At 45.1% G+C, this 25,691-nt stretch overlaps 1 protein-coding gene across 5 annotated transcripts in view; it reads left to right on the top strand.

Moving 5' to 3' along the window:
• LOC137371185 (von Willebrand factor A domain-containing protein 3B-like) overlaps positions 1-25,691 on the top strand; it is a 293,943-nt gene that overhangs the window by 113,324 nt on the left and 154,928 nt on the right. For all 5 annotated transcript variants that reach the window (XM_068033287.1, XM_068033286.1, XM_068033288.1 and 2 more), the window contains exons 21-22: positions 12,827-12,877; positions 12,972-13,149. In XM_068033287.1, the coding sequence (XP_067889388.1) occupies positions 12,827-12,877; positions 12,972-13,149 (229 nt within the window). The remainder of the gene's footprint in view (positions 1-12,826; positions 12,878-12,971; positions 13,150-25,691) is intronic.

Genomic DNA, 25,691 nt, shown 5'->3' with positions numbered 1-25,691 from the left:
TTGCCTCAAACTTTTCCCCTTTATTCTTTTCTACTTTTCTGTCTCTATCTGCATGTGTGTTTATCAAGTATGCATGCTAGCGCGGTCACTTCATATATTCATAGTCGGTAAACGGATTAGAGTTTAAGATTAATAAACTTCTATCTTTCTTGTTTAAAACTCTAAGAAATCCTGTCTGAATTGATTTCTTTGCCTTACAATTGGAAAGTGGTGAACAAAGATTCACTAAGGGAGAACTAAAACACAGTGATTTTTTTCAAAATTTAACTCTATTATGGTTAACCCAGGCAAAGGCTGAGAGGGAACCCCTAGACCCCTCTCAGCTGGTCATAACAATGTGCTTGAACTTAAACATAATTAAAATGCAATCATTCTCACACAAATACATTTGCAAAATAATTCATCTGTAATTTTTCTTCCTGAATGAAATAAACAATAATTAATATGTTGTTTTGGGAAAAATGTACATCCGGTGGCAGATCAGAAGTTAATATAATGTTTGCACACATGCTTATTTTCACTATTGCCTTGTGTCTTATTGGAGTGTGAAATTCTGTTTTCTCTAAGAAACGGTCAGCGTGAGAGCAAAATGCTATTTCCAAATTTGTGGTAACATCTTTTTAAAATGACATGTCATTCCTGTTATTATGATGATAAAACGTACAGTTTGAATTGCAGAAAAACAAACATAATTATAGAAATAATAGGGTGAGCATTCTCTGAGGTTTAAAATGTAATTGCATGTTTTTTTTTAAAGTGTTTATTTTCTTAGGAAACTTAATTTCAGTCGAAGCCTCTGTTCCCAGTTTCCTGTAAATGCATTGATGTAAATTTCTCTGTCTGGTATACCTTGCAAAGTCATAAATGTATCCTTTTGGAATGTATTTATGACTTAACTACAAATATCGACCAGCGGAGATTTCATGACTTTGCCACACAGAGCAACCAAAGGAATACATCCTCAATTGTTGGATAATTTAGGTGAAGCTCACAGTTCTTATTCTTTATAGTCTGTTCTGGCAAACTGATTGTTGAAAGTGGTGCATTTAGACTTCCACAAAAATTATTGTTATCCAGGGTTTCATCCAGTAAGTGTCAGATCACATGGCTGGGGACTAAGAGTATCACAGAATCAGAGAATTGTTATAGTGCAGAAGGAGGCCATTCTGCCCATCATGTCTGCACCGGTTCTCTGGAAGAGCAATTCACCTAGTCTCATTCCCCTGCCTTCTCCCCCTAACCCTGCACATCCTTCTGTTGTCACATTTTCAAACCATTGACAATCTGGTGGGGAACTTAACTTCAAAAGCTGTTCTGACTTTATATGGGACTTTATAGATTAAGGCCTGGATTTTAATAGCCTTTTGGGAATGGGCTGGGAGGCGGAAAGGCTGGCAAGATGGCGTGGAAAGGCAGTGGGTAGCATGCCCATTGTCTTCCCACTGCCATGCCATCTTGCGAGTGGAGGGGAAGGTGGCAGACGGCCCTCCCACCCAGAGCTCAATTGAGCCACTTAAGTGGCCAATTAATGGCCTCGTTCTGCCTCCACTGGCATTTTACTAGCAGCTGGGGGCTCTACGCCGTGTGGAGAGGCCACTAGATCAATCCTGGTTGGCTCCGGAGGGAGGGCCCTCCTTTTTGGAAACTCTTTGGCCCAAGGAGGACAATGGTGCCGACTGCCCTCACCAACCCCCACTACCCCTTCCTCCTCACTGGCGCATGCCCGAGTGACCCTGGTGCCACCAGAGCCCACTTACCTGGTTGTGAGGGCACGCGTCCCTCACTGCGTCCTCTTCTTCCAGGTGCAGCCCAGGAGTGGCCACTGCTCCTGGTGCCGCTTGCTGAGCTGCCAGCCCTCTGATTGGCTGCTGCTGACAAGATGCGGCCCCGGGTCTTGCTGACCGCTGAAGCGGGCTCGCCTCCTGCTTTCGGGCCCGGCAGCAGGACCCCTGCCACCATCACTAAATCCAACCTTAAGAAACTGTGACAGATTACACACAAAGATTGAAGCATGTACACTATGAAGCAAAAACTATTCAAATGGAAAAAAAAACAAGATTATTTTGTGTAACACTGTAGATGAAATTTAAAACATGAGCTGATTTAATTTTTAAATCTTCAACAGCACAACTTGTATTTATATAGCGCCTTTCATGTAGTAAAATGTCTCAAGGTACTTCACAGGAATGTTATCAAACAAAATTTAACACCCAGTCACATTTGGAGATATTAGAGATTTAGGGAGCGTTCTAGAGGAAAGAGAGGAAGAGAGGCGGAGAGGTTTATGGAGGGAATTCCAGAGCTTAGGGCCTTGTCAGCTGAAAGCCATAGCTTCCAACGGTGGATTGATTAAAATCAGGGATGCTCAAGCGGCCAAAATTAGAGGAGTACAGGTAGCTCAGAGGCTTGTGGGGCTGGGTGTGAGGGATTTAAAATCATGGATGAAAACTTTAAAATCAAGGCGTTGCTTGACCGGGAGCCGACATTAGTCAGCAAGCACAGGGGTTATGGGTGAATGGAACATGGTGCGAGTAAGGTTACAGGCAGCAGAGTTTTGAATGACCTCAAGTTTATGGAGGATAGAATGTGGGTGGCCAGCAATGCATTGTAACAGTCCAGGCTAGATGTAACAAAGGCATGTAAGAGGATTTCAGCGGCAGGTGAACTGAGGCAGGGGTGGAGTTGGTCGATGTAGTGTCAATTGACTCTACAATCAATTGTAAATTTTAAATCTGAGATTGATAGATTTTTATTATCCAAAGTGTTAAAGGTTTTGGGGCAAAGGCAGTTATATGGAGTTAGGTTGCATATCAGACATGATCTCGTTGAATGGCGGAACAGGCTTGAGGAGGTAAGTGGCCTACTCTTGTTCCAATGTTGCTTTGCCCTAGAAGGAAATAGATGGTCTTTGTGATGGTGTGGATGTGTAGTTGATAGCTCATCTCTGGGTCAAATATAACACCAAGCTTGCGAACAGTCTGGTTCAGTCTCAGACAGTTGCCAGGGAGAGGGATGGAGTCGGTGGCTAGGAAACGGAGTTTATGACAGGGACTGAAGACAGCAGCTTCAGTCTTCCCAATATTTAGTTGGAGGAAATTTCTACTCATCCAGTATGGGGTGCCTGACAAGCAGCTTGACAATTTAGAGACAGTGGAGGTGGTTGAGATGGGTGTCATCAGCATACATGTGGAAACTGATGCTGAATTTTTGGATGATGTCGTTGAGGTACAGCATGCAGATAAGAAATAAGAGGAGGCCAAGGATAAATCTATGGGGGACACCAGATGTAACAGTGTGGGAGTGCGAAGAGAAGCCATTGCAGGTGATTCTCAGGCTATGACTGGATAGATAAGAATGCAGTCCCACCCAGCTGGACGATATGGAGAGGTATTCGAGGATGGTGGTGTAGTCAACCATGTCAAAGGTTGTAGACAGTTCGAGAAGGACAAGGAGGGATAGTTTGTCTTTATCACGGTCACATAGGATGTCATTTGTAACTTTGGTAAGAGCCGTTTTGTTATAGTGGCAGTGCAGAGATAGTGGATGTATTGGTTGTAATCTTCCAGAATTCCCTACATTCTGGAAAGGTCCCAGCAGATTGGAAAACTGTAAATGCAACACCTTTGTTTATTCATTCACGGGATGTGGGCATTGCTGGCTAGGCCAGCATTTATTGTCCATCCCTAATTGACCTTGAGAAGGTGGTGGTGAACTACCTTCTTGACCCCCTGCAGTCCATGTGGGGAAGGTACATCCACAGTGCTGGTAGGAAGGGAGTTCCAGGATTTTGACCCGGTGACAATAAGGAATGGTGATATAGTTCCAAGTTAGGATGTTGTGTGGCTTGGAGGAGAATTTGCAGGTGGTGGTGTTCCCATGCATCTGCTTGTCCTTCTAGGTGGTAGAGGTCACGGGTTTGGAAGGTGCTGTCTAAGGAGCCTTGGTGCATTGCTGCAGTGCATCTTGTAGATGGTACACACTGCTGCTACTGTGCGTTGGTGGTGGAGGGAGTGAATGTTTATGGATGGGGTGCCAATCAAGCGGGCTGCTTTGTCCTGAATGGTGTCGAGCTTCTTGAGTGTTGTTGGAGCTGCACCCATCCAGGCAAGTGGAGAATATTCCATCACACTTCTGACTTGTGCCTTGTAGATGGTGGACAGACTTTGAGGAGTTAGGAGGTAAGTTACTCACCACAGGATTCCTAGCCTTTGATTTGCTCTTGTAACCACGGTATTTGTATGGCTACTCCAGTTCAGTTTCTGGTCAATGGTAACCCCCAGGATGTTGATAGTGGGGGATTCAGTGATCGTAATGCCATTGAACATCAAGGGGCGATGGTTAGATTCTCTCTTGTTGGAGATGGTCATTGCGTGGCATTTATGTGGCATGAATGTTACTTGCCACTTATCAGCCCAAGCCTGGATATTGATCAGGTCTTTCTGCATTCCTGCACGGTAAGCTTCAGTATCTGAGGAATTGCGAATGCTGCTGAACATTGTGCAATCATCAGCGGCCAACCCCACTTCTGACCTTATGATTGAAGGAAGGTCATTAATGAAGATGGTTTGGCCTCGGACAATACCCTGAGGAACTCCTGCAGTGATGTCCTGGAGCTGAGATGATTGACCTCCAAAAATCACAACCATCTTCCTTTGCGCTAGGTATAACTCCAACCAGCAGAGAGTTTTACCCCTGATTCCCATTGACTCCAATTTTGCTGGGGCTCCTTGATGCCATATTTGGTCAAATGCAGGCTTAATGTCAAGGGCAGTCACTCTCACCTCACCTCTGGAGTTCAGCTGTTTTGTCCATATTTGAACCAAGGCTGTAATGAGGTCAGGAGCTGAGTGGCCCTGATGGAACCCAAACTGAGCATCACTGAGCAGGTTACTGCTAAGCAAGTGCCGCTTGATAGCACTGTCAATGACACCTTTCATCACTTTACTGATGATTGAGAGTAGACTCATGTGGCGGTAATTGGCCGGGTTGGATTTGTCCTGCTTTTTGTGTACAGGACATACCTAGGCAATTTTCCACATTGCTGGGTAGATGCCAGTGTTGTGGCTATACTGGAACAGCTTGGCTAGGTGCACGACAGGTTCTGGAGCACAGGTCTTAAGTACTTTTGCCAGAATGCTGTCAGGACCCATAGCCTTTGCAATATCCAGTGCATTCAGTTGTTTCTTGATATCACATGCAGTGTATCAAATTGGCTGAAGACTGGCATCTGTGATGTTGGGGACTTCAGGAGGAGGCCACTCTTTTGGCCGAAGATTGTTGCAAATGCTTCAGCCTTATCTTTTGCTGTAATGTGCTGAGCTCCCCCATCATTGAGGATGGGGATATTTGTGGAGCCACCTCCTCCAGTTAGTTGTTTAATTGTCCACCACCATTCACGACTGGATGTGGCAGGACTGCAGAGCTTAGATCTGATCCGTTGGTTGTGGGTTCGCTTAGCTCTATCGCATGCTACTTACGCAGTTTGGCATGCAAATAGTCCTGTGTTGTAGCTTCACCAGGTTGACACCTTATTGTCAGGTATGCCAGGAAAGCTGCAAGGTGATTGATTGGTGAGCAACCGCTGTTAGGGAATAGCTCTAAATAGCTGGCTTAGTAACTAAAGTAAGAAAGGTCTATAGTTTATTTTCATATATAGTAAGTAATGTTTTTTTAGGGAGTTCTGTAGTAATGAGGACCAGGGAAGAAGGCCCCTAGAGTAATTGATATTATTTGATATTAAGCATCTTCCAAAAGTTTTAATTTAAAGGGTTAAGTCATGGCAGGAGAGCTCAAAGCCATGGTGTGCTCCTCGTGCTCTATGTGGGAAGCCAGGAACAATTCCAGTGCCCGGGACCAGCATGTGTGCAGGAAGTGTCTCCAGCTGCAGCTCCTGGAAGCCCGGGTTTCAGAGCTGGAGCGACAGCTGGGGACACTGTGAAGCATCCGCGAGGCGGAGAGTATCGTGGATAGAACGTATAGAGAGGTGGTCACACCGCAGGCTCAGACTCCACAGGCAGGAAGGGAATGGGTGACCATCAGGCAGAGCAAGAGGGCTAGGCAGGCAGTGCAGGAATCTCCTGTGGCTATTCCCCTGCAAAACAGATATACCGCTTTGGATACTGTTGGCGGGAATGGCCTCTCAGGGGAAAGCAGCTACTTTCCAATTCGTTGCATTACGGTTGGCTCTGCTGCACTGGGGAGGAGTAAAAAGTGTGGGAATGCAATAGTTATAGGGAATTCAATTGTAAGGGGAATAGATAGGCGTTTCTGTGGCCGCAAACGAGACTCCAGGATGGTATGTTGCCTCCCTGGTGCTAGGGTCAAGAATGTTTCAGAGAGGTTACAGGACATTCTGAAGGGGGAGGGTAAACAGCCAATGGTCGTGGTACACATTGGTACATAAGACATAGGTTAAAAAAAAGAATGAGGTCCTAAAAGCAGAATATAGGGAGTTAGGAAGTAAGTTGAAAAGTAGGACCTCAAAGGTAGTGATCTCAGGATTACTACCAGTGCCACGTACTAGTCAGAGTAGAAATAGCAGGATATATCGGATGAGTACGTGGCTGAAGAGATGGTGTGAGGGGGAGGGTTTTAGATTCCTGGGACATTGGGACCGGTTTTGGGGAGGTGGGACCAGTACAAACTGGACGGGTTACACCTGGGCAGGACAGGGACTGATGTCCTAGGAGGTGTATTTGTTAGAGTGGTTGGGGAGGGTTTAAACTAAAATGGCAGGGGGATGGGAACCTTTGCAAGGAGTCAGAGGAGGGGGGATCAAAGACAAGAACAAAAGACAGTAAGAGGAAGAAGAAAAGTGATAGGCAGAGAAGTGAAGGGCCAGAATCAAACAGGGCCACGGTGAAAAATAGTGGGAAGGGGACAAGTAATGTTAAAAAGACAAGCCTTAAGGCTTTGTGCCTTAACGTGCAGAGCATTCGCAATAAAGTGGATGAATTAATCACGCAAATAGATGTAAACGGGTATGATATAGTCGGGATTACGGAGACATGGCTGCAGGGTGACCAGGGATGGGAAATGAACATCCAGGGGTATTCAGTATTTAGGAAGGACAGACAAAAATTAAAAGGCGGTGGAGTTGCATTGCTGGTTAAAGAGGAAATTAATGCAATAGTGAGGAAGGATATTAGCTCTGACCATGTGGAATTTGTATGGGTAGAGCTGAGAAACACTAAGGGGCAAAACATGTTAGTGGGGGATGTATATAGACCCCCAAATTCTGGTGGTGATGTTGGGAATGGCATTAAATGGAAAATTAGAGTAGCATGCGATTAAGGAACATCTGTAATTATGGGTGACTTGAATCTGCATATAGATTGGGCTAATCAAATTAGTCACAATACCGTAGAGGAGGAATTCATTGAGTGTAAACAGGATGGTTTTCTGGACCAATACGTTGAGGAACCAACTAGAGAACAGGCCATCCTAGACTGGGCATTGCGTAATAAGAGAGGAATAATTGACAATCTAGTTGTGCGAGACCCATTGAGGATGAGTGACCATAATATGATAGAATTCTTCATCAAGATGGAGAGTGACATAGTTGATTCTGAGACTAGGGTCCTGAATCTTAATAAAGGAAACTACGAAGGTTGTCTATGATGGATTGGGAAACGTTACTTAAAGGGATGACGGTGGATAGGCAATGGCAAACATTCAAAGAGCGCATGGATGAACTGCAACAATTACTTATTCCTGTCTGGCGCAAATGTAAAACAGGAAAGGTAGCCAAACCATGGCTTACAAGGGAAATTAGAGATAGCATTAGATCCAAGGAAGAGGCATACAAATTTGCCAGAAAAAACAACAGACCTGAGGATTGGGAGCAGTTTAGAATTCAACAAAGGAGGACCAAGGGATTGATTAAGGAGGGGAAAATAGCGTACAAGAGTAAGCTTGTGGGAACATAAAAACTGACTGTAAAAGTTGCTTTAGGTATGTGAAGAGAAAAAGATTGGTAAAGACAAATGTAGGTCCCTTACAATCAGAAACAGGGGAATTTATTATAGGGAACAAAGAAATGGCTGACCAACTAAATGCATACTTTGGTTCTGCCTTCATAAAGGAGGACACAAATAGTATACCAGAAATGTTGGGTAACACAGGGTTTAGTGAGAGGGAGGAACTGAAGGAAATCAGTATTAGTAGAGAAACGTTGTTGGGGAAATTGATGGGATTGAAGGCCGATAAATCCCCAGGGCCTGATAATCTACATCCCAGAGTACTTAAGGAAGTGGCCCTAGAAATAGTGGATGCATTGGTGGTCATCTTCCAAGATTCTATAGACTCTGGAACAGTTCCTACAGATTGGAGGGTAGCTAACGTAACCCCACTATTTAAAAAGGGAGGTAGAGAGAAAGCAGGGAATTATAGACCAGTCAGCCTGATGTCGGTAGTGGGGAAAATTCTAGAGTCCATTATCGAAGATTTTATAGCAGAGCACTTGGAGAACGGTGGTAGAATCGGAGAGAGTCAGCATGGATTTACGAAAGGGAAATCGTGCTTGACAAATCTACTAGAATTCTTTGACGATGTAACTAGTAGAGCTGATGAGGGGGAGCCAGTGGATGTGATTTATTTGGGCTTTCAGAAGGCTTTCGACAAAGTCCCATATAAGAGATTAGCGTGTAAAACTAAAGCGCATGGGATTGGGGGTAGTGTACTGCGATGGATAGAAAATTGGTTGGCAGACAGGAAACAAAGAGTAGGAATAAACGGGTCTTTTTCTGAATGGCAGGCAGTGACCAGTGGGGTACCGCAGGGATCGGTGCTAGGATCTCAGCTATTCACAATATATATTAATGATTTAGATGAGGAACTAAATGTAATATCTTCAAATTTGCAAATGACACAAAACTGGGTGGGAGGGTGAGTTGTGAGGAGGATACAGAGAAGCTTCAGGGTGATTTGGACAAGTTGAATGAGTGGGCAAATGCATGGCAGATGCAGTATAATGTGGATAAATGTGAGGTTATCCACTTTGGTAGCAAAAACAGGAAGGCAGATTATTATCTGAACGACTATAAACTGAGAGAGGGGAATATGCAACGGGACCTGGGTGTTCTCGTTCACCAGTCGCTGAAGGTAAGCATGCAGTTGCAACAGGTGTTAAAAAAGGCAAATGGTATGTTGGCCTTCACAGCAAGAGGATTTGAGTACAGGAGCAGGGATGTCTTGCTGCAATTATACACCTGGAATATTGTGTGCAGTTTTGGTCTCCTTGTCTGAGGAAGGATGTTCTTGCTATAGAGGGAGTACAGCGAAGGTTTACCAGACTGATTCCTGGGATGGCGGGGCTGACGTATGAGGAGAGATTGAGTCGGTGAGGATTATATTCGCTGGAGTTCAGAAGAGTGAGCGGGGGGGGGTGGGGGGATCTCATAGAAACCTATAAAATTCTGACAGGACTTGATAGGGTAGATGCAGGAAGGATGTTCCCGATGGTGGGGGAGTCCAGAACCAGGGGTCATAGTCTAAGGATACGGGATAAACCTTTCAGGACTGAGATGAGGAGAAATTGCTTCACTCAGAGTGGTGAGCCTGTGGAATTTGCTACCACAGAAAGCAGTTGAGGCCAAAACATTGTATGTTTTCAAGAAGGAGTTGGATACAGCTCTTGGGGTGAAAGGGATCAAAGGATATGGGGCGAAAGCGGGAACAGGTTTCTGAGTTGGATGATCAGCCATGATCATCATGAATGGCGGAGCAGGCTCGAAGGGCAGAATGGCCTACCCCTGCTCCTATTTTCTATGTTTCTATGCTCCTGGCATGCCCTTCTGCATTGAACCAGGGTTGTTCCCCTGGCTTGGTGGTAATGGTAGAGTGGGGGATATGCCGGCCATGAGGTTACAGATTGTGATTGAGTACAATTCTGCTGCTGCTGATGGCCCACAGCGCCTCATGGATGCCCAGTTTTGCATTGCTAGATTTGTTGGAAATCTATCCCATTTAGCACGGTGGTAGTGCCACACAATACGATGGAGGGTATCCTCAATGTGAAGACGGGACCTTGTCTCCACAAGTACGGTGGTCACTCCTACTAATTCTATTAAGGGCAGATGCATCAGCGGCAGGCGGTTTGGTGAGGACAAAGTCCCTCTTGTTGGTTTCCTCACCACCTGCCGCAGATCCAGTCTAGCAGCTATGTCCTTTAGGACACGGCCAGTTCAGTCAGTACCTCTATTCAAGAAAGGGTGTGGGGGTGGGGCGGCAGACAGCAGGAATCTATAGGCCAATTAGTCTCACATCTATTACTGGGAAAATGCCAGAATCCATTATTAAAGAAAAAGCAGGACATTTAGAAAATCATAATGTAATCAAGCAGAGTCAACATAGTTTTATGAAAAGGAAATCATGTTTGACAAATTAATTAAAGTTCTTTGAGGATGCAATGAGCAGGGTGGATAAAGGGGAACCAGTAGATATAGTGTACTTGGATTTCCAAAAGGCATTCGATAAGGTGCCGCATAAAAGGTTACTACACAAGATAAGTGCTCGTGGTGTTGGGGGTAATATATGAGCATGGATAGAGGATTGGCTAACTAGCAGGAAACAGAGAGTTGGGATAAATGGGGCATTCTCAGGTTGGCAAACTGTAACTAGTGGAGTGCCACAGGGATCAGTGCTGGAGCCTCAACTAATTACGATCTATATTAATGACTTGGACGAAGGGATTGAGTGTATTGAAGCCAAATTTGCTGACAATACAAAGATAGGTAGGAAAGCAGTTGTGAGGACACAAAGTGTCTGCAAAGGGATATAGATAGGGAAGTGAGTGGGCAAAAATTTGGCAGATGGAGTATAATGTGGGAAAATGTGAGATTGTCCACCTTGGGAGGGAGAATAGAAAAGCAGAATATTATTTACATGAGATGGTCTCCACATCAGGTTCCTGACCCTGGAAGCAATATCCTGCCCTTCTACTGCGGGATGCCAGTCTCTGAGCTGGTGTCTGCAAATGTAAAGTGGTGACACTTCCTCATCTGCAGTGCCGCCCTCTTCTTGCTCTGCTCCCTCAGTTCTGTGTGGAGCTCCTGGACGGAAATATAGGAAAAGGACAAGGATTAACATGTGGCTACATGGGTAAGCAGAGACAGATGATTGACTCCTGTGAGCAACAGCAATTTGTCATGAACAGTGATCAGAACGGGGTCTGATTGAAGTGAGAATGAAATGAGGAACGATGGTGGAAAATGCTGCAGAATTTGTCCAGCAGTCTCACAGACACTCGGCACCTGATATCCCCCCTCCCCTGATGTTCTTCCAATGGGGATAGTCCCTCCTCCTATACCGCTTGCTCCCTCTTGTTGCGTCTGAATTTGTCCTGCATGGTAGAAGTGAGCCCTTCAGTGTTAGAGTAGTGACATGTTTTGAGGATTTTCATGTTAGGGTGGAATAATGCCGCTTGTGTGTGAAGGATGGCAGAGGTTTGAGGAGGTGAGGGAATTAATAGTGAGGTGTGTAGCAGCTGCAGAAGGAGGAGAAGGATGTGGAAGTGGTGTGCTGCAGTGATTGAAGGAGAATAATAGGAACTGGGGGAAGAAAGGGTTGTGAGTGCTGGGATTACAGTTGGTGCAGTGCTAAATAGAGAGTAATGGGAGATATGACTTAGGGGGCTTAGTGTAGGTGAGGTAATTTTGTGAGGTTATCAAACTTTTCTGTGTATTGCAGCCATGTACAGGTAGTGATGCTTCTGGCGTTCACCAGCTCTACCACCACTGTGCCATTGTGCCAGGTACCTTACCTGGATACCCTACTGTTGCCTGTTGAAGATATGATGTCCCTCCTCCTGCTGATCTTTTCCAGCAATATCTCCAGTGCAACATCAGAAAACCACAAACTCTGTTTGCATCATCAGCCCTCTTCAGTAACAGTTGCTTGCAAAGTGCACCTCACCTTTAAAAGGTGCAGGTTTTCTGTAAATGGCTGTCTTCGGCCTTTCCTGCCCCTGATAAAATTGCATGGCGACAGGAAAGGGACGGGCATTCCACCTGCTGCCTTCTGTTGCTATTTTATGGGCCCCCGCCTCCATTCCTGTCCTTGCATGCCCATAAAATTCTGTGTGTGAAAATGGGGCTAAACCATTTCCATCTCTCGGTGTCCACTGTTACAGCAACACAAAAATATGAAGTCTGTATAATAACTGTATATGACTGTCTAGAATTATCAGTATTACTGACGGTATATCTTCTCGTTGTTGTACCGTCATAAAATAAAAGCTCTAACTAAAATTGAAAAAAAAGGAATTAGCTTTTTGAAAGTATAACGATAGAAGTAAGTACAAAACTGCCAGTATATATTGAGCAAAGAGATAAAGCAGTTAAAGTGCTTTCAGAAAGACAATGGGTGAAACTTTCAATTCCGGAAGAATGGTGAGGCAAATTGGATGGGTCGTATAATGTGTGGCCGATTCACTCCCTCTTGTTGCAGCTTCACTGACGTTTCACCCTATCTTTATTTTTCTTTGTGTGTAGGAGCTATTTATGCTAATTGTTCTGTACATGCTGGGGTTCATGCATTTGTCTTGTAAATAACTCACTCGTGACTTTGCTGGTGAGTTTTGCAGTGAGCCTCACATGTGACTTCCATTAGGCATCTGACCACTGGCATTGTATCTAATTACTGAAACAGTTTAATGTTACAGGGTCCTCTGTTATGTTTGTAGGCTTGTGCACAATGGGCTTCTATTGATGTCATTTGTTCATCTGAATGCAAAAACATACTACTTTTGATACTTTACATTAGCTTTTTAAATAATACAAAACTGGAATTAGTTAAGAATTTTCAACTTTTTTTTCTCTTTTGCAAGGCGCCTAAATTTAGTTATATGGAGAGCGTTATCTCAAGAGGAACGAGATAAGTAAGTAACAACGTTCTTTACAAAACAGTACATAATCATTTTCATTGTAAGTGAAATTAGATTTTGATTATTTCCTTTGATTATTTCACACAAGGTTCAGCAGTGATAAACCAATCTCATTTGCGGACAATAAGGAGGCCTTACTCCAGGCATTGGACAGAATGGGCTGGCCTATTCCTCAGGAGGATGTTACACTGTTAGAGGATGAAATCCAGACTGGTTATTCATATGAACAGCAGGCTTCAGACCTCCAGAAAGCTGCTAAAGAAAAGGTTTGTGAGTCTTCTGCAGGATCACAGAGTGACGACTGTAACATAGAAATGGATGTAAGCGTTCAAAGGATTTCAAATATTTCACTTCACGAGAGAATGCTGACTAATTGTTGTAAAGAATTGCCCTTGAAGTCTAAAATTGGGATTGAGAGGTTGAACCAAATTGGTTGATCTTTAGTAGTCCCCTGTCAGAAAGAAAAGCTTAATAGACCATTATAGTTACTACTAACTCCTGCTGAAAGCATTGCGCAAGAAGCAAGTAACCTTTTAAAATGACTTAGACCTAATTACATTCATAAATGGTGAGTAAAATAATCAGAAATATTGTAAAATTTGGTGTCTTGGTTACCACTTGCTACTGATGTTTAGCAATCACAAGCCTCAGCGTGCAACATATACACCAGTGATGTTCACAGAGTTTACAAGACAACTGGCGTAAAAATCCCAAATTTCACACCAGTGCAACCAAATTGCTTTACTTTTTTTTTATTCGTTCATCTTCGTTCGTTGTTCTCATCCCGACGGCAGGTTTCATAACAGAGAGGCCAGAGAATCGGGGCAGAATCGCCCGCCATGGATCCTGATTCCCAGTTCCGATTCTCCTGGGGGCGCGATAGGCCGACGATGGCCTTCCCACCCAGAGGCCAATTGAGGCCCTTAAGTGGCCGTTTGACAGCCTCTTAAGGGCCTTCTCCCACCGCCGCTGTGACCTTACCAGTGGAGGGTGGGCCTCCGCCATACGGAGAGTACACCTTGGAAAACGAGGCTCCCTCCCTGCAGGCTTGCGGGGGGTGTCCCTCCTTCGTGTGAAATTTGTGGCCCACAGAGGACCCCCAATGGGAACAACTGTACCCCTGAATCCCCTCACTCTGGACTGAGCAACCACCCTCCCACCGCCCCCCCCCACCCCCCTCTCACCAGGGCCTTCCAGACTGGCCCCAGTGACCCCGCCTTACCTACCTCTTGTCTGGGGTTCCAGCACTGGACCTGAGTCTGAGGCCTGTGCTCCTGGTGGCGCTGCTGAGCTGCCAGCCCTCTGATTGACCGGCAGCTCTTGGGGGGGGAATCCCCGTCCCTATTAAGTCTTTAAAGGGCTGGGGATCCTGCCTCCTTAAACTTTGATAGCAAAAGACTGGAGGATCGCTCCGAGGGGCTGAAAAATGCACAGGTGGGGCTCCCCCCCGCCTTTTCATCCCAGCGCCAGGAGCTCCGCCTCCTGCACAAAATCCAGTCCGTTAACTCTGTTTCTCTCTCCACAGATGCTACTGGACTTGCTGAATATTTCCAGCATTTCCTGTTTTTATTTCAGATTTCCGGCATCTGCAGTATTTTTCTTTTGTATACTTTAATGAAAACCCTGTTGTGTTAAATGTGAAATAATAGCAGATGCCTGCTGATCTGATAGCTTCAAGTGCAGGAAGCTTCAAAGTTCCTGGTCCATGTACATCTCAGGAAATTACACACCTCCATGATATTCAGTCCATTAAAATGAATGGACATAAAAGCATTGGTTGAGCGGGCACTTCTCTTCTGGAATGTTTCCTTAGTAATTTCTTAATCATTTAAACTTAACCTTTGCAGCTGCCTGATATTATGTGATATTCTAAATGTCATAGCCCTTCTGCCTATATTGTATTCTATATTAAATCGTGCTCATCCACTTCTCCACTGCTACTTATCTACTTGAACCTCCTGTCCTCCAATGCAAGTTCAAAATTAGGTGACAATGGCTCAGTGGAAGCACTCTTGCCCACTGTCAGAAGCTTGTGAGTTCATGGCCCCTCTCCAGGAATTTGAGCACAAAATCTAGGCTGACACTGTAGTGTCGTCCTGAGGGAATGCTGCATCCTCAGTGGTGCAGCCTTTCGAATGAGATGTTAAACTGGGGTCCTGTCTGCCCTCTCAGGTGGACATAAAATACCCCAAGGCATTATTTGGAAGCAGAGCAGCAGAGTTCTCCCTGGTCTCCTGTTCAATATCTATCCCTAAACCAACACCAAAAAACTATTTAATGTCATTATCTCATTTTTATTGTGGGTATAGCTGTGCACAAATCGGCTGCCACATTTCCTATAACAGTGACTCTGGCCAAAATTTTACGGTGGCCGGAGGGGAGCCGTCCACTGACTGAAAGGTCAATGGCGGTCCCGCCTCCGTCGTGCCTGGGGATCCAGACTGGATTTTACCGTCCCCAGGCCCTTAATTGGTCTTGGGCGGGACTTCCACTTCATTGAGGCAGGAAGTCCCACCGAATGGAGCTGTTGGCCAATCTGCAGGCCAGCAGCTCTTAGTCTTAGCAGTGCCATTGGGAGCAACCCAGCTGGAGACCGAAGATGTCGGGGAGCCCCGGAGAAAGGGTACGTTTCTGGGGCGTAGCTGGGGGTGATTGGTCGGGCCCCAGCGAGGCAAGGGGGGATGGTACGCGGGTCGTGTGGGGCGTTGGGGGTGGTTGGGGTATGGGGGGCAGCCCTCTGTCGGGCACAGGGTGCCCTATCAAGGAGGGCCCCCCCATAAGCTGTCAGAAGGCTGCCTACTTTTATCAGGTGGCTTTTCTGAGGCCTTGGCTGCCCACCTGCCAACCGTAAAATCCCCGTGGTAGCAGGTGGAGGCCCTTAAGTGGCCATTAATACGTGCCTTGATTGGCCTGTGGCGGTGGGCCGTTTCTCACCGCTGTCGCCCCGTGTAAAATGGCGCCAGAGGCAGGATTGAGTCACCACCACCACCATCAGCCCGCTCTTTGGTGGGGGGGGGGGGGGCATAAAACTCCGACCTACACTTTAAAAGTACTGGCTGTAAAATGCTCTGAGACATCCTGGCGTCATGAAAGGCATTCTATATCTTTCCCCATTTCTTTCTTTCTCTCTCTAATTTCTACAGTCTTTGCCATTGTCTTAAAATCCCTCTATTGCCTCATCCTAACCAACCTCAGCAGTCTCTGCCAGTCTCACTTTACTAATGGCAAAGACTTCAGCAGGCTTGGCCTTGCTCTTTGTAACTTTCTCTGTAAAGCCCTCTGCTTCTGCACGTTTAAAAGCCTTTAGAAAACATTTCTTTGATCAAGCTTTTGGTTGCCTATCCTCACCTTTCCTGAATTGGTCCTGCATTTTTGGGTAGTTTTTATCCATCTTCTAGTTTACTTTGGCCCTTGTATCATATCTTTCTAACAATTTATCCTCAGGTGTAAGGACATTCCTAGCAACTACAGGCCAGTTCATTTAACATCAGTGGTGGGTAAGGTTTTAGAAACAATAATCAGGAAAAAAAATCAAAGGGTACTTGGAAAGGTTTGAGTTAATTCAGGATAGCCAACACAGATTTGTAAAAGGCAGGTCATGCTTGACTAATTGAATTTTTTGATCAAGTAACAGAGAAAGTTGATAAAGGGAATGCAGTAGATGTTGTGAATATGGATCTTAAGAAAGCATTTGATTTTTAAAAATTCATTCATGGGATGTGGGCATCACTGGCCAGCATTTATTGCCCATCCCTAATTGCCCTTGAGAATGTGGTGGTGAGCTGCCTTCTTGAACCGCTGCAGTCCATGTGGGGTAGGTACACCCACAGTGCTAGCAGTTAGATACAACTGAGTGGCTTGCTAGGCCATTTCAGAGGGCATGCAAGAGTCAACCACATTGCTGTGAGTCTGGAGTCATATGTAGGCCAGACCAGGTAAGGTCAGCAGATTTCCTTCCCTAAAGGACATTAGTGAATCAGATGGGTTTTTACAACAATTGACAATGGTTTCATAGCCATCATTAGACTAGCTTTTTAATTCCAGATTTATTAATTGAATTCGAATTCCACCTTCTGCTGTGGTGAGATTTGAACCCATGTCCCGAGAGCAATACCCTGGGTCACTAGTCCAGTGACAATACCACTACGCCACCGCCTCCCCACATAAAAGGCTGGTTAACAAAATTGAGACTCATGGAACAGGAGGGTCAATGTCCAATTGGATAAAAAAAAGTTGGTTTAAGGACAGAAAACAGCAAGTCATGATAAATGGTTATTTTTCGTACTGGAGGATTGTAGACAAGTGGTGTTCCCCAAGAGTTAGAGCTAGGATCTTTGTTTTTTTTGCTATTTATAAACAACTTGGATCTTGGAATACAGAGTAGCATCTCAAAATTTGCCAATGATACCAAACTTGGAGGAGTGGCTAACAGTGAGGATGATATGAATCGTCTGCAGCATATGTTAGCAGAATGGGCAGACAAATGGCAGATGGAATCTAATACAGAGAAGTGTGAAGTGATGGATTTTGGCAGAAGGGATAGGGTGAGGCAATATAGACTTAATGGCACAGTTCTAAAGAGTGTGCAGGAACAGTGGGACCTGGAGGTGCATGTGCATCAATCTTTGAAGTTGGCAGGACTTATTGAGGGAGTGGTTCACAAAGCATATGGGATCTTGGGCTTCATAAATAGAGGCATTGAACACAAAGTCGGGGAAGTTATGCTGAACCTTTATAAAAGGCTAGGCTCCAACTAGAATATTGCATCCAGTTCTGGTCATCACATTTTAGAAAAGATGTGAGGGTCCTTGAGAGGATGCAAAGGAGATTTACCAGTGTTGTAGGACAACTCAATCACCACACGAAGAGACTCAGGTACGGGTTCAATCGATTTATTCAAGTGTGCACAGGGAGAGACACCACGTCGGCTATTCTGAGATAATACTCTAACTTTACATTCAGGAGCACAAACTTATATGCCGTTCTTATCATACAATGTGTTCAAACAACGGATGATTGATGTGATTGACTATACACTTTAATTAAAACAATGGTGATTGATTACACATTCCAACGAACACACTTCCTCAGCCTCATCAATACACATACCAGATGGATCCATACCGAGCCTATTATCTCTTTGTTTCCCATCACACCAACCTTCCACGGAAACAGTGACCTCGAGGCCCCGGCTCCAGCTTTCACTCCCTTATCTTGACCTTCGCCCTAACAGCTTGTCTGTCCTTTTCTCAAACTGACCATTATTTCTGCTGAGATGCTTGTCTAAAACTCAACTTGTTTCTACTTAACCCCTTCACCAGAATGGTTCCAGAGATGGGGGATTTTAGTTACAAGGTTAGGTTGGAAAAGCTGGGTTGCTCTCATTAAAGTAAAGGAGATTGAGGGGAGATTTGATAGAGGTGTACAAGATTATGATAGGCTTAGATAACGTAGATGAGGAAAAACTATTCCCATTAAGGGATGATACAAGGACAAAGGGACAGAGATTGCAGGTTTTTGGGCAAGAGATACAGGGGAATGTGAGGAAGAAATTTTACGCAGTGAATGGTAATGACCTGGAACTCAATGCTGATGAGGGTGATCGAAGCAGAAACAATGACTTCAAAAGGAAATGGGATGGGCACTTGAAGGAAATAAATATATTTTTTAAAAAAGTATTCTCTTTCATGGCATGGGCGCATCGCTGGCTAGGCCAGCATTTGTTTCCCATCCCTAATTGCCCTGGAGTAGGTGGCGGTGAGCTGCCTCTTGAACCGCTGCAGTCAATCTGGTGCGGTACAGCCACAGTGCTGTTAGGGAGGGAGTTCCAGGATTTTGATCCAGCCACAGTGAAGGAACAGCGATATATTTCCAAGTGAGGATGGTGTGTGACTTGGAGGGTAACTTGCAAGGGGTGGTGTTCCCATGTGTCTGCTAACCTTGTTCTTCTAGGTGGAAGAGGTCGCGAGTTTGAAATATGCTGTCGAAGGAGGTGTGGTGAGTTGCTGCAGTGCAACTTTCAGATGATGCACACTGCTACCACTGTGCGTAGGTGGTAGAGGGAGTGAATGTTTAAGGTGGTGGATGGGATGCCAATCCAGCAGGCTGCTGGATGGTGTCAAGCTTCCTGAGGTGTTGTTGGAGCTGCACTCATCCAGGCAAGTGGAGAGAATTCCATCACACTCCTGACTTGTTCCCTGTAGATGGCGGACAGGTTTTGGAGAGCCAGGAGGTGAGTTACTCGCCGCAGAATTCCCAGTCTCTGACACTCTTGTAGCCACAGTATTTATGTGGCTGCTCCTGTTCAGTGTCTGGTCAGTGGTAACCCCCAGGATGTTGATAGTGGGGGATTCAGTGATGGTAATGCCATTAAATGTCAACGGGAGATGGTTGGAATTCTCTCTCATTAGAGATTGCCATTGTCTGGCACTTTGTGTGGCCTGAATATTACTTGCACTTATCAGCCCAAGCTTGAATGTTGTCCAGGTCTTGCTGCATATGGACATGGACTGCTTCAGTATCTGAGGAGTTGCGAATGGTACTGAACATTATACAATCATTAGCGAATGTCCCCACTTCTCACCTTATGATGAAGGAAATCTCATTGATGAAGCAGCTGAAGACGGTCAGGCCAAGGACACTATCCTGTGGAACTCCTGCAGCAATGTCCTGGGGCTGAGATGATTGGCCTCCAACAACCACAACCATCTTCCTTTGTTCTAGGTATAACTCCAATGAGTGGAGAGTTTTCCCCTTGATTTCCATTGAATTTAGTTTGTCTAGGGCTCCTTGATGCCACACGTGGTCAAATGCTGCCTTGATATCAAGGGCAATCACTTTCACTTCACCTCGAGTTCAGCTCTTTTGTCCATGTTTGGATCAAGGCTGTAATGAGGTCAGGAGCCAAGAGGCCCTCGCGGAACCCAAATTGAGCATCGGTGAGTAGGTTATTGCTGTTTAAATGGTGCTTGATAGCACTGTCGACGACAACTTCCACCACTTTGCTGATGATTGCGAGTAGACTGATGGGGCAGTAATTGGCTGGATTGGATTTGTCCTGCTTTTTGTGGATAGGATATACCTGTACATTTTTTCACATTGTTGGATAGATGCCAGTGTTGTAACTGTACTGGAACAGGTTGGCTGTGGCAACACAGGTCTTCAGTACTATAGCCAGGGCATTGTCAGAACCCATAGCCTTTGTAGTAATTGGTGCCTTCTGCCATTATGGGTTACGGGGCTTGAGCAGGGGAGTGGGACTGACTGGATAGCTGTACAGAGAACTGGCATGGACTCCTTCTGTGCCTATTTGTCTATGACTAATTTCCCAGACCTTGGATAATCTCTATCCTTATCATGAGATCTGGGTAAATTTTCTGTAATCTACTTGAAATAACTAAACTGTCTGCTAAATAGTTCTAACTACTCGATTTATTTTACCTCACTCTGGTCTTCAAATGTTGTAGAGCATCACAGCAGAGTTTATTTTAAGTTTAAAATATCAAATGAATTTTTTGAACAAATGGTGAACAAAGATTTAAATAAGCATATAATATATATTTACAGCAGACAACTTTTCACCTAACTGCTCCAGTGCATAATAAAAATATTATAAGAATTAGAATTAGAACATTACAGCGCAGTACAGGCCCTTTGGCCCTCGATGTTGCGCCGACCTGTGAAACCATCTGACCTACACTATTCCATTTTCATCCATATGTCTATCCAATGACCACTTAAATGCCCTTAAAGTTGGCGAGTCTACTACTGTTGCAGGCAGGGCGTTCAACGCCCCTACTACTCTCTGAGTAAAGAAACTACCTCTGACATCTGTCCTATATCTATCACCCCTCAACTTAAAGCTATGTCCCCTCGTGTTTGCCATCACCATCCGAGGAAAAAGACTCTCACTATCCACCCTATCCAACCCTCTGATTATCTTATATGTCTCTATTAAGTCACCTCTCCTCCTCCTTCTCTCCAACAAAAACAACCTCAAGTCCCTCAGCCTTTCCTCGTAAGACCTTCCCTCCATACCGGCAACATCCTAGTAAATCTCCTCTGCACCCTTTCCATAGCTTCCACATCCTTCCTATAATGCGGTGACCAGAACTGCACACAATACTCCAGGTGCGGTCTCACCAGAGTTTTGTACAGCTGCAGCATGACCTCGTGGCTCCGAAACTCGATCCCCCTACTAATAAAAGCTAACACACCATATGCCTTCTTAACAGCCCTATTAAATCCCTGAAGGTTGCTACCCAGGTTATGTACCTGGACACCAAGATCTCTCTGTTCATTTACACTACTAAGAATCTTCCCATTAGCCCAGTACTCTGCATTCCTGTTACTCCTTCCAAAGTGAATCACCTCACACTTTTCCGCATTAAACTCCATTTGCCATCTCTCAGCCCAGCTCTGCAGCCTATCTATGTCCCTCTGTACCCTACAACATCCTTCGGCACTATCCACAACTCCACCGACCTTAGTGTCATCCGCAAATTTACTAACCCACCCTTCTACACCCTCTTCCAGGTCATTTATAAAAATGACAAACAGCAGTGGCCCCAAAACAGATCCTTGCGGTACACCACTAGTAACTAAACTCCAGGATGAACATTTGCCATCAACCACCACCCTCTGTCTTCTTTCAGCTAGCCAATTTCTGATCCAAAGCTCTAAATCACCTTCAACCCCATACTTCCGTATTTTCTGCAATAGCCTACCGTGGGGAACCTTATCAAACGCCTTACTGAAATCCATATACACCACATCCACTGCTTTACCCTCATCCACCTGTTTGGTCACCTTCTCGAAAAACTCAATAAGGTTTGTGAGGCACGACCTACCCTTCACAAAACCGTGCTGACTATCGCTAATGAACTTATTCTTTTCAAGATGATTATAAATCCTGTCTCTTATAACCTTTTCCAACATTTTACCCACAACTGAAGTAAGGCTCACAGGTCTATAATTACCAGGGCTGTCTCTACTCCCCTTCTTGAACAAGGGGACAACATTTGCTATCCTCCAGTCTTCCGGCACTATTCCTGTCAACAATGACGACATAAAGATCAAGGACAAAGGCTCTGCAATCTCCTCTCTGGCTTCCCAGAGAATCCTAGGATAAATCCCATCTGGCCCAGGGGACTTATCTATTTTCACACTTTCCAAAATTGCTAACACCTCCTCCTTGTGAACCTCAATCCCATCTAACCTAGTAGTCTGTATCTCAGTATTCTCCTCGACAACATTTTCTTTCTCCACTGTAAATACTGACGAAAAATATTCATTTAACGCTTCCCCTATCTCCTCTGATTCCACACACAACTTCCCACTACTATCCTTGATTGGCCCTAATCTAACTCTAGTCATTCTTTTATTCCTGATATACCTATAGAAAGCCTTAGGGTTTTCCTTGATCCTATCCGCCAATGACTTCTCGTGTCCTCTCCTTGCTCTTCTTAGCTCTCCCTTTAGATCCTTCCTGGCTAGCTTGTAACTCTCAAGCACCCTAACTGAGCCTTCACGTCTCATCCTAACATAAGCCTTCTTCTTCCTTTTGACAAGCGCTTCAACTTCTTTAGTAAACCACGGCTCCCTCGCTCGACAACTTCCTCCCTGCCTGACAGGTACATACTTATCAAGGACACGCAGTAGCTGCTCCTTGAATAAGCTCCACATTTCGATTGTGCCCATCCCCTGCAGTTTCCTTCCCCATCCTACGCATCCTAAATCTTGCCTAATCGCATCATAATTTCCTTTCCCCCAGCTATAATTCTTGCCCTGCGGTATATACCTGTCCCTGCCCATCGCTAAGGTAAACCTAACCGAATTGTGATCACCATCACCAAAGTGCTCACCTACATCTAAATCTAACACCTGGCCGGGTTCATTACCCAGTACCAAATCCAATGTGGCATCGCCCCTGGTTGGCCTGTCTACATACTGTGTCAGAAAACCCTCCTGCACACACTGGACAAAAACTGACCCATCTAAAGTACTCGAACTATAGTATTTCCAGTCAATATTTGGAAGGTTAAAGTCCCCCATAACAACTACCCTGTTACTCTCACCCCTGTCGAGAATCATCTTCGCTATCCTTTCCTCTACATCTCTGGAACTATTCGGAGGTCTATAGAAGACTCCCAACAGGGTGACCTCTCCTCTCCTGTTTCTAACCTCGGCCCATACTACCTCAGTAGACGAGTCCTCAAACGTCCTTTCTGCCGCTGTAATACTCTCCTTGATTAACAATGCCACACCCCCTCCTCTTTTACCATCTTCTCTGTTCTTACTGAAACATCTAAATCCCGGAAACTGCAACATCCATTCCTGCCCCTGCTCTACCCATGTCTCCGAAATGGCCACTACATCGAGATCCCAGGTACCAACCCATGCTGCAAGCTCACCCACCTTATTCCGGATGCTCCTGGCGTTGAAGTAGACACACTTTAAACCAAGTTCTTGCTTGCCAGTGCCCTCTTGCGTCCTTGTAACCTTATCCCTGACCTCACTACTCTCAACATCCTGTACACTGGAACTACAATTTAGGTTCCCATTCCCCTGCTGAATTAGTTTAAACCCCCCCGAAGAGCACTAGCAAATCTCCCCCCCAGGATATTGGTACCCCTCTGGTTCAGGTGAAGAACATTCTGTTTGTAGAGGTCCCACCTACCCCAGAAAGAGCCCCAATTATCCAGGAAACCAAAACGCTCCCTCCTACACCATCCCTGCAGCCACGTGTTCAACTCCTCTCTCTCCCTTTTCCTCACTTCGCTATCACGTGGCACGGGCAACAACCCAGAGATAACAACTCTGTTTGTTCTCGCTCTAAGCTTCCACCCTAGCTCCCTGAATTTCTGCCTTAAATCCCCATCTCTCTTTCTACCTATGTCATTGGTGCCTATGTGGACCACGACTTGGGGCTGCTCCCCTTCCCCCTTAAGGATCCCAAAAACACGATCCGAGACATCACGAACCCTGGCACCTGGGAGGCAACACACCAACCGTGAGTCTCTCTCGTTCCCACAGAACCTCCTATCTGTTCCCCTAACTATGGAGTCCCCAATGACTAATGCTCTGCTCCTCTTCCCCCTTCCCTTTTGAGCAACAGGGACAGACTCTGTGCCAGAGACCTGTACCCCATTGCTTACCCCTGGTAAGTCATCCCCTGCAACAGTATCCAAAACAGTATACCTGTTGTTGAGGGAAACGGCCACAGGGGATCCCTGCACTGCCTGCTGGTTCCCTCTCCTTCCCCTGACGGTAATCCATCTACCTACTTCTTTTACCTGAGGTGTGACTACCTCCCTATCACTCCTCTCAATAACCCCCTCCGCCTCCCGAATGATCCGAAGTTCATCCAGCTCCAGTTCCCTAACGCGGTTCACGAGGAGCTGGAGTTGGGTGCACTTCCCGCAGATGCAGTCAGCAGGGACACTCTTGGCGACCCTTACCTCCCACATTCTGCAGGAGGAACATACAACTGCCTTAACCTCCATTCCCACTATTCTAAATTCCCAACAAATCTACTGAAAAACCCCCCAAAAAAAGTCAAAACTTGTTAGCTTAGCAATCCGACAGACAGAACTTTTTAAATAAAAAGCTTACCTTATCAACACACCAGAGTCCTTTTTTTTGGTAAGAGGAGGAGGGTGTTTGGGAGACACTACATGTGTAGTGTCTTAGGTACAGCCACCGCCCAAATATATAGTTTTCACTTACCCAGCAGTCCCCTGGTCCTCCGAAAACAAAAGGGAATTAACTTTTAACTTACACTGAAATTGACCTCCCAGCTGTAAGTTCACTCCGTACCTCCGCTTCTGTCCAAGCTGCTGCAACCAAAACTAAAAGAAATTGATTTTAAACCGCCCAAATATATAGTTTTCACTTACCCAGCAGTCCCCTGGTCCTCCGAAAACAAAAGGGAATTAACTTTTAACTTACACTGAAATTGACTTCCCAGCTGAAAGTTCGCTCCGTAGCTCCGCTTCTGTCCACTCTTAAAAAAAAAACCTAACTTTATTCATAACTGTAAATTAATGCAGCAATTGTTTTTGTCAGCTAAAGATAGAATAATTGAATTTTGGGTTTCAGATGTTGATAAACCACTCAAACAAGTTATGACCTCATTGGAATTACTGCCTTGCAACTTAGTCCGAGCCATCTATTATTTTACTTGTAAAGAATCAACACATCAGACCTGATGATTGCCAAAGCCACATTTTCTTTAACTCAGCTATAATCAAATAATCAAAGCATTAGCAATTAACAGCAGAGCCTATGAAATGTTGCTTTTTTTTGTCACATGCTCTGTAGCAGGATTAAGAACAATTGAAGGCAGCAGAATACAATCAGGCTAGAATGCTAATTGCAGAATGTGCTGGGAGAGTTAGGATGAAGATGACATCTGTCGTACAGCTCTTCAGAGAGATTGAGAACTGCTTCATTCTTGATTTCAACATCAGTATTAGGCAGTATAGACTGGAAAATAAATAATTGTAATGTAGCAATCTAAAAATGGTACAGTATTAGGCCCTTCAGCCTACCGAGTCTGTGCCAACCATCAATCACCCATTTATACTAATCCTACATTAATCCCATATTCCCTACCACATCCCCACCATTTTCCTACCACCTACCTACACTAGGGGCAATTTACAATGGCCAATTTACCTATCTACCTGCAAGTCTTTGGCTGTGGGAGGAAACCAGAGCACCCGACAGAAACCCATGCGGTTGCAGGGAGAACTTGCAAACTCCACACAGGCAGTACCCAGAACCAAACCCGGGTCGCTGGAGCTAT

The sequence above is a fragment of the Heterodontus francisci genome, chromosome 6 (assembly GCF_036365525.1).
Source record: "Heterodontus francisci isolate sHetFra1 chromosome 6, sHetFra1.hap1, whole genome shotgun sequence".
Lineage (NCBI taxonomy): Eukaryota > Metazoa > Chordata > Chondrichthyes > Heterodontiformes > Heterodontidae > Heterodontus > Heterodontus francisci.
This window is presented reverse-complemented; position numbering and strand designations above follow the sequence as displayed.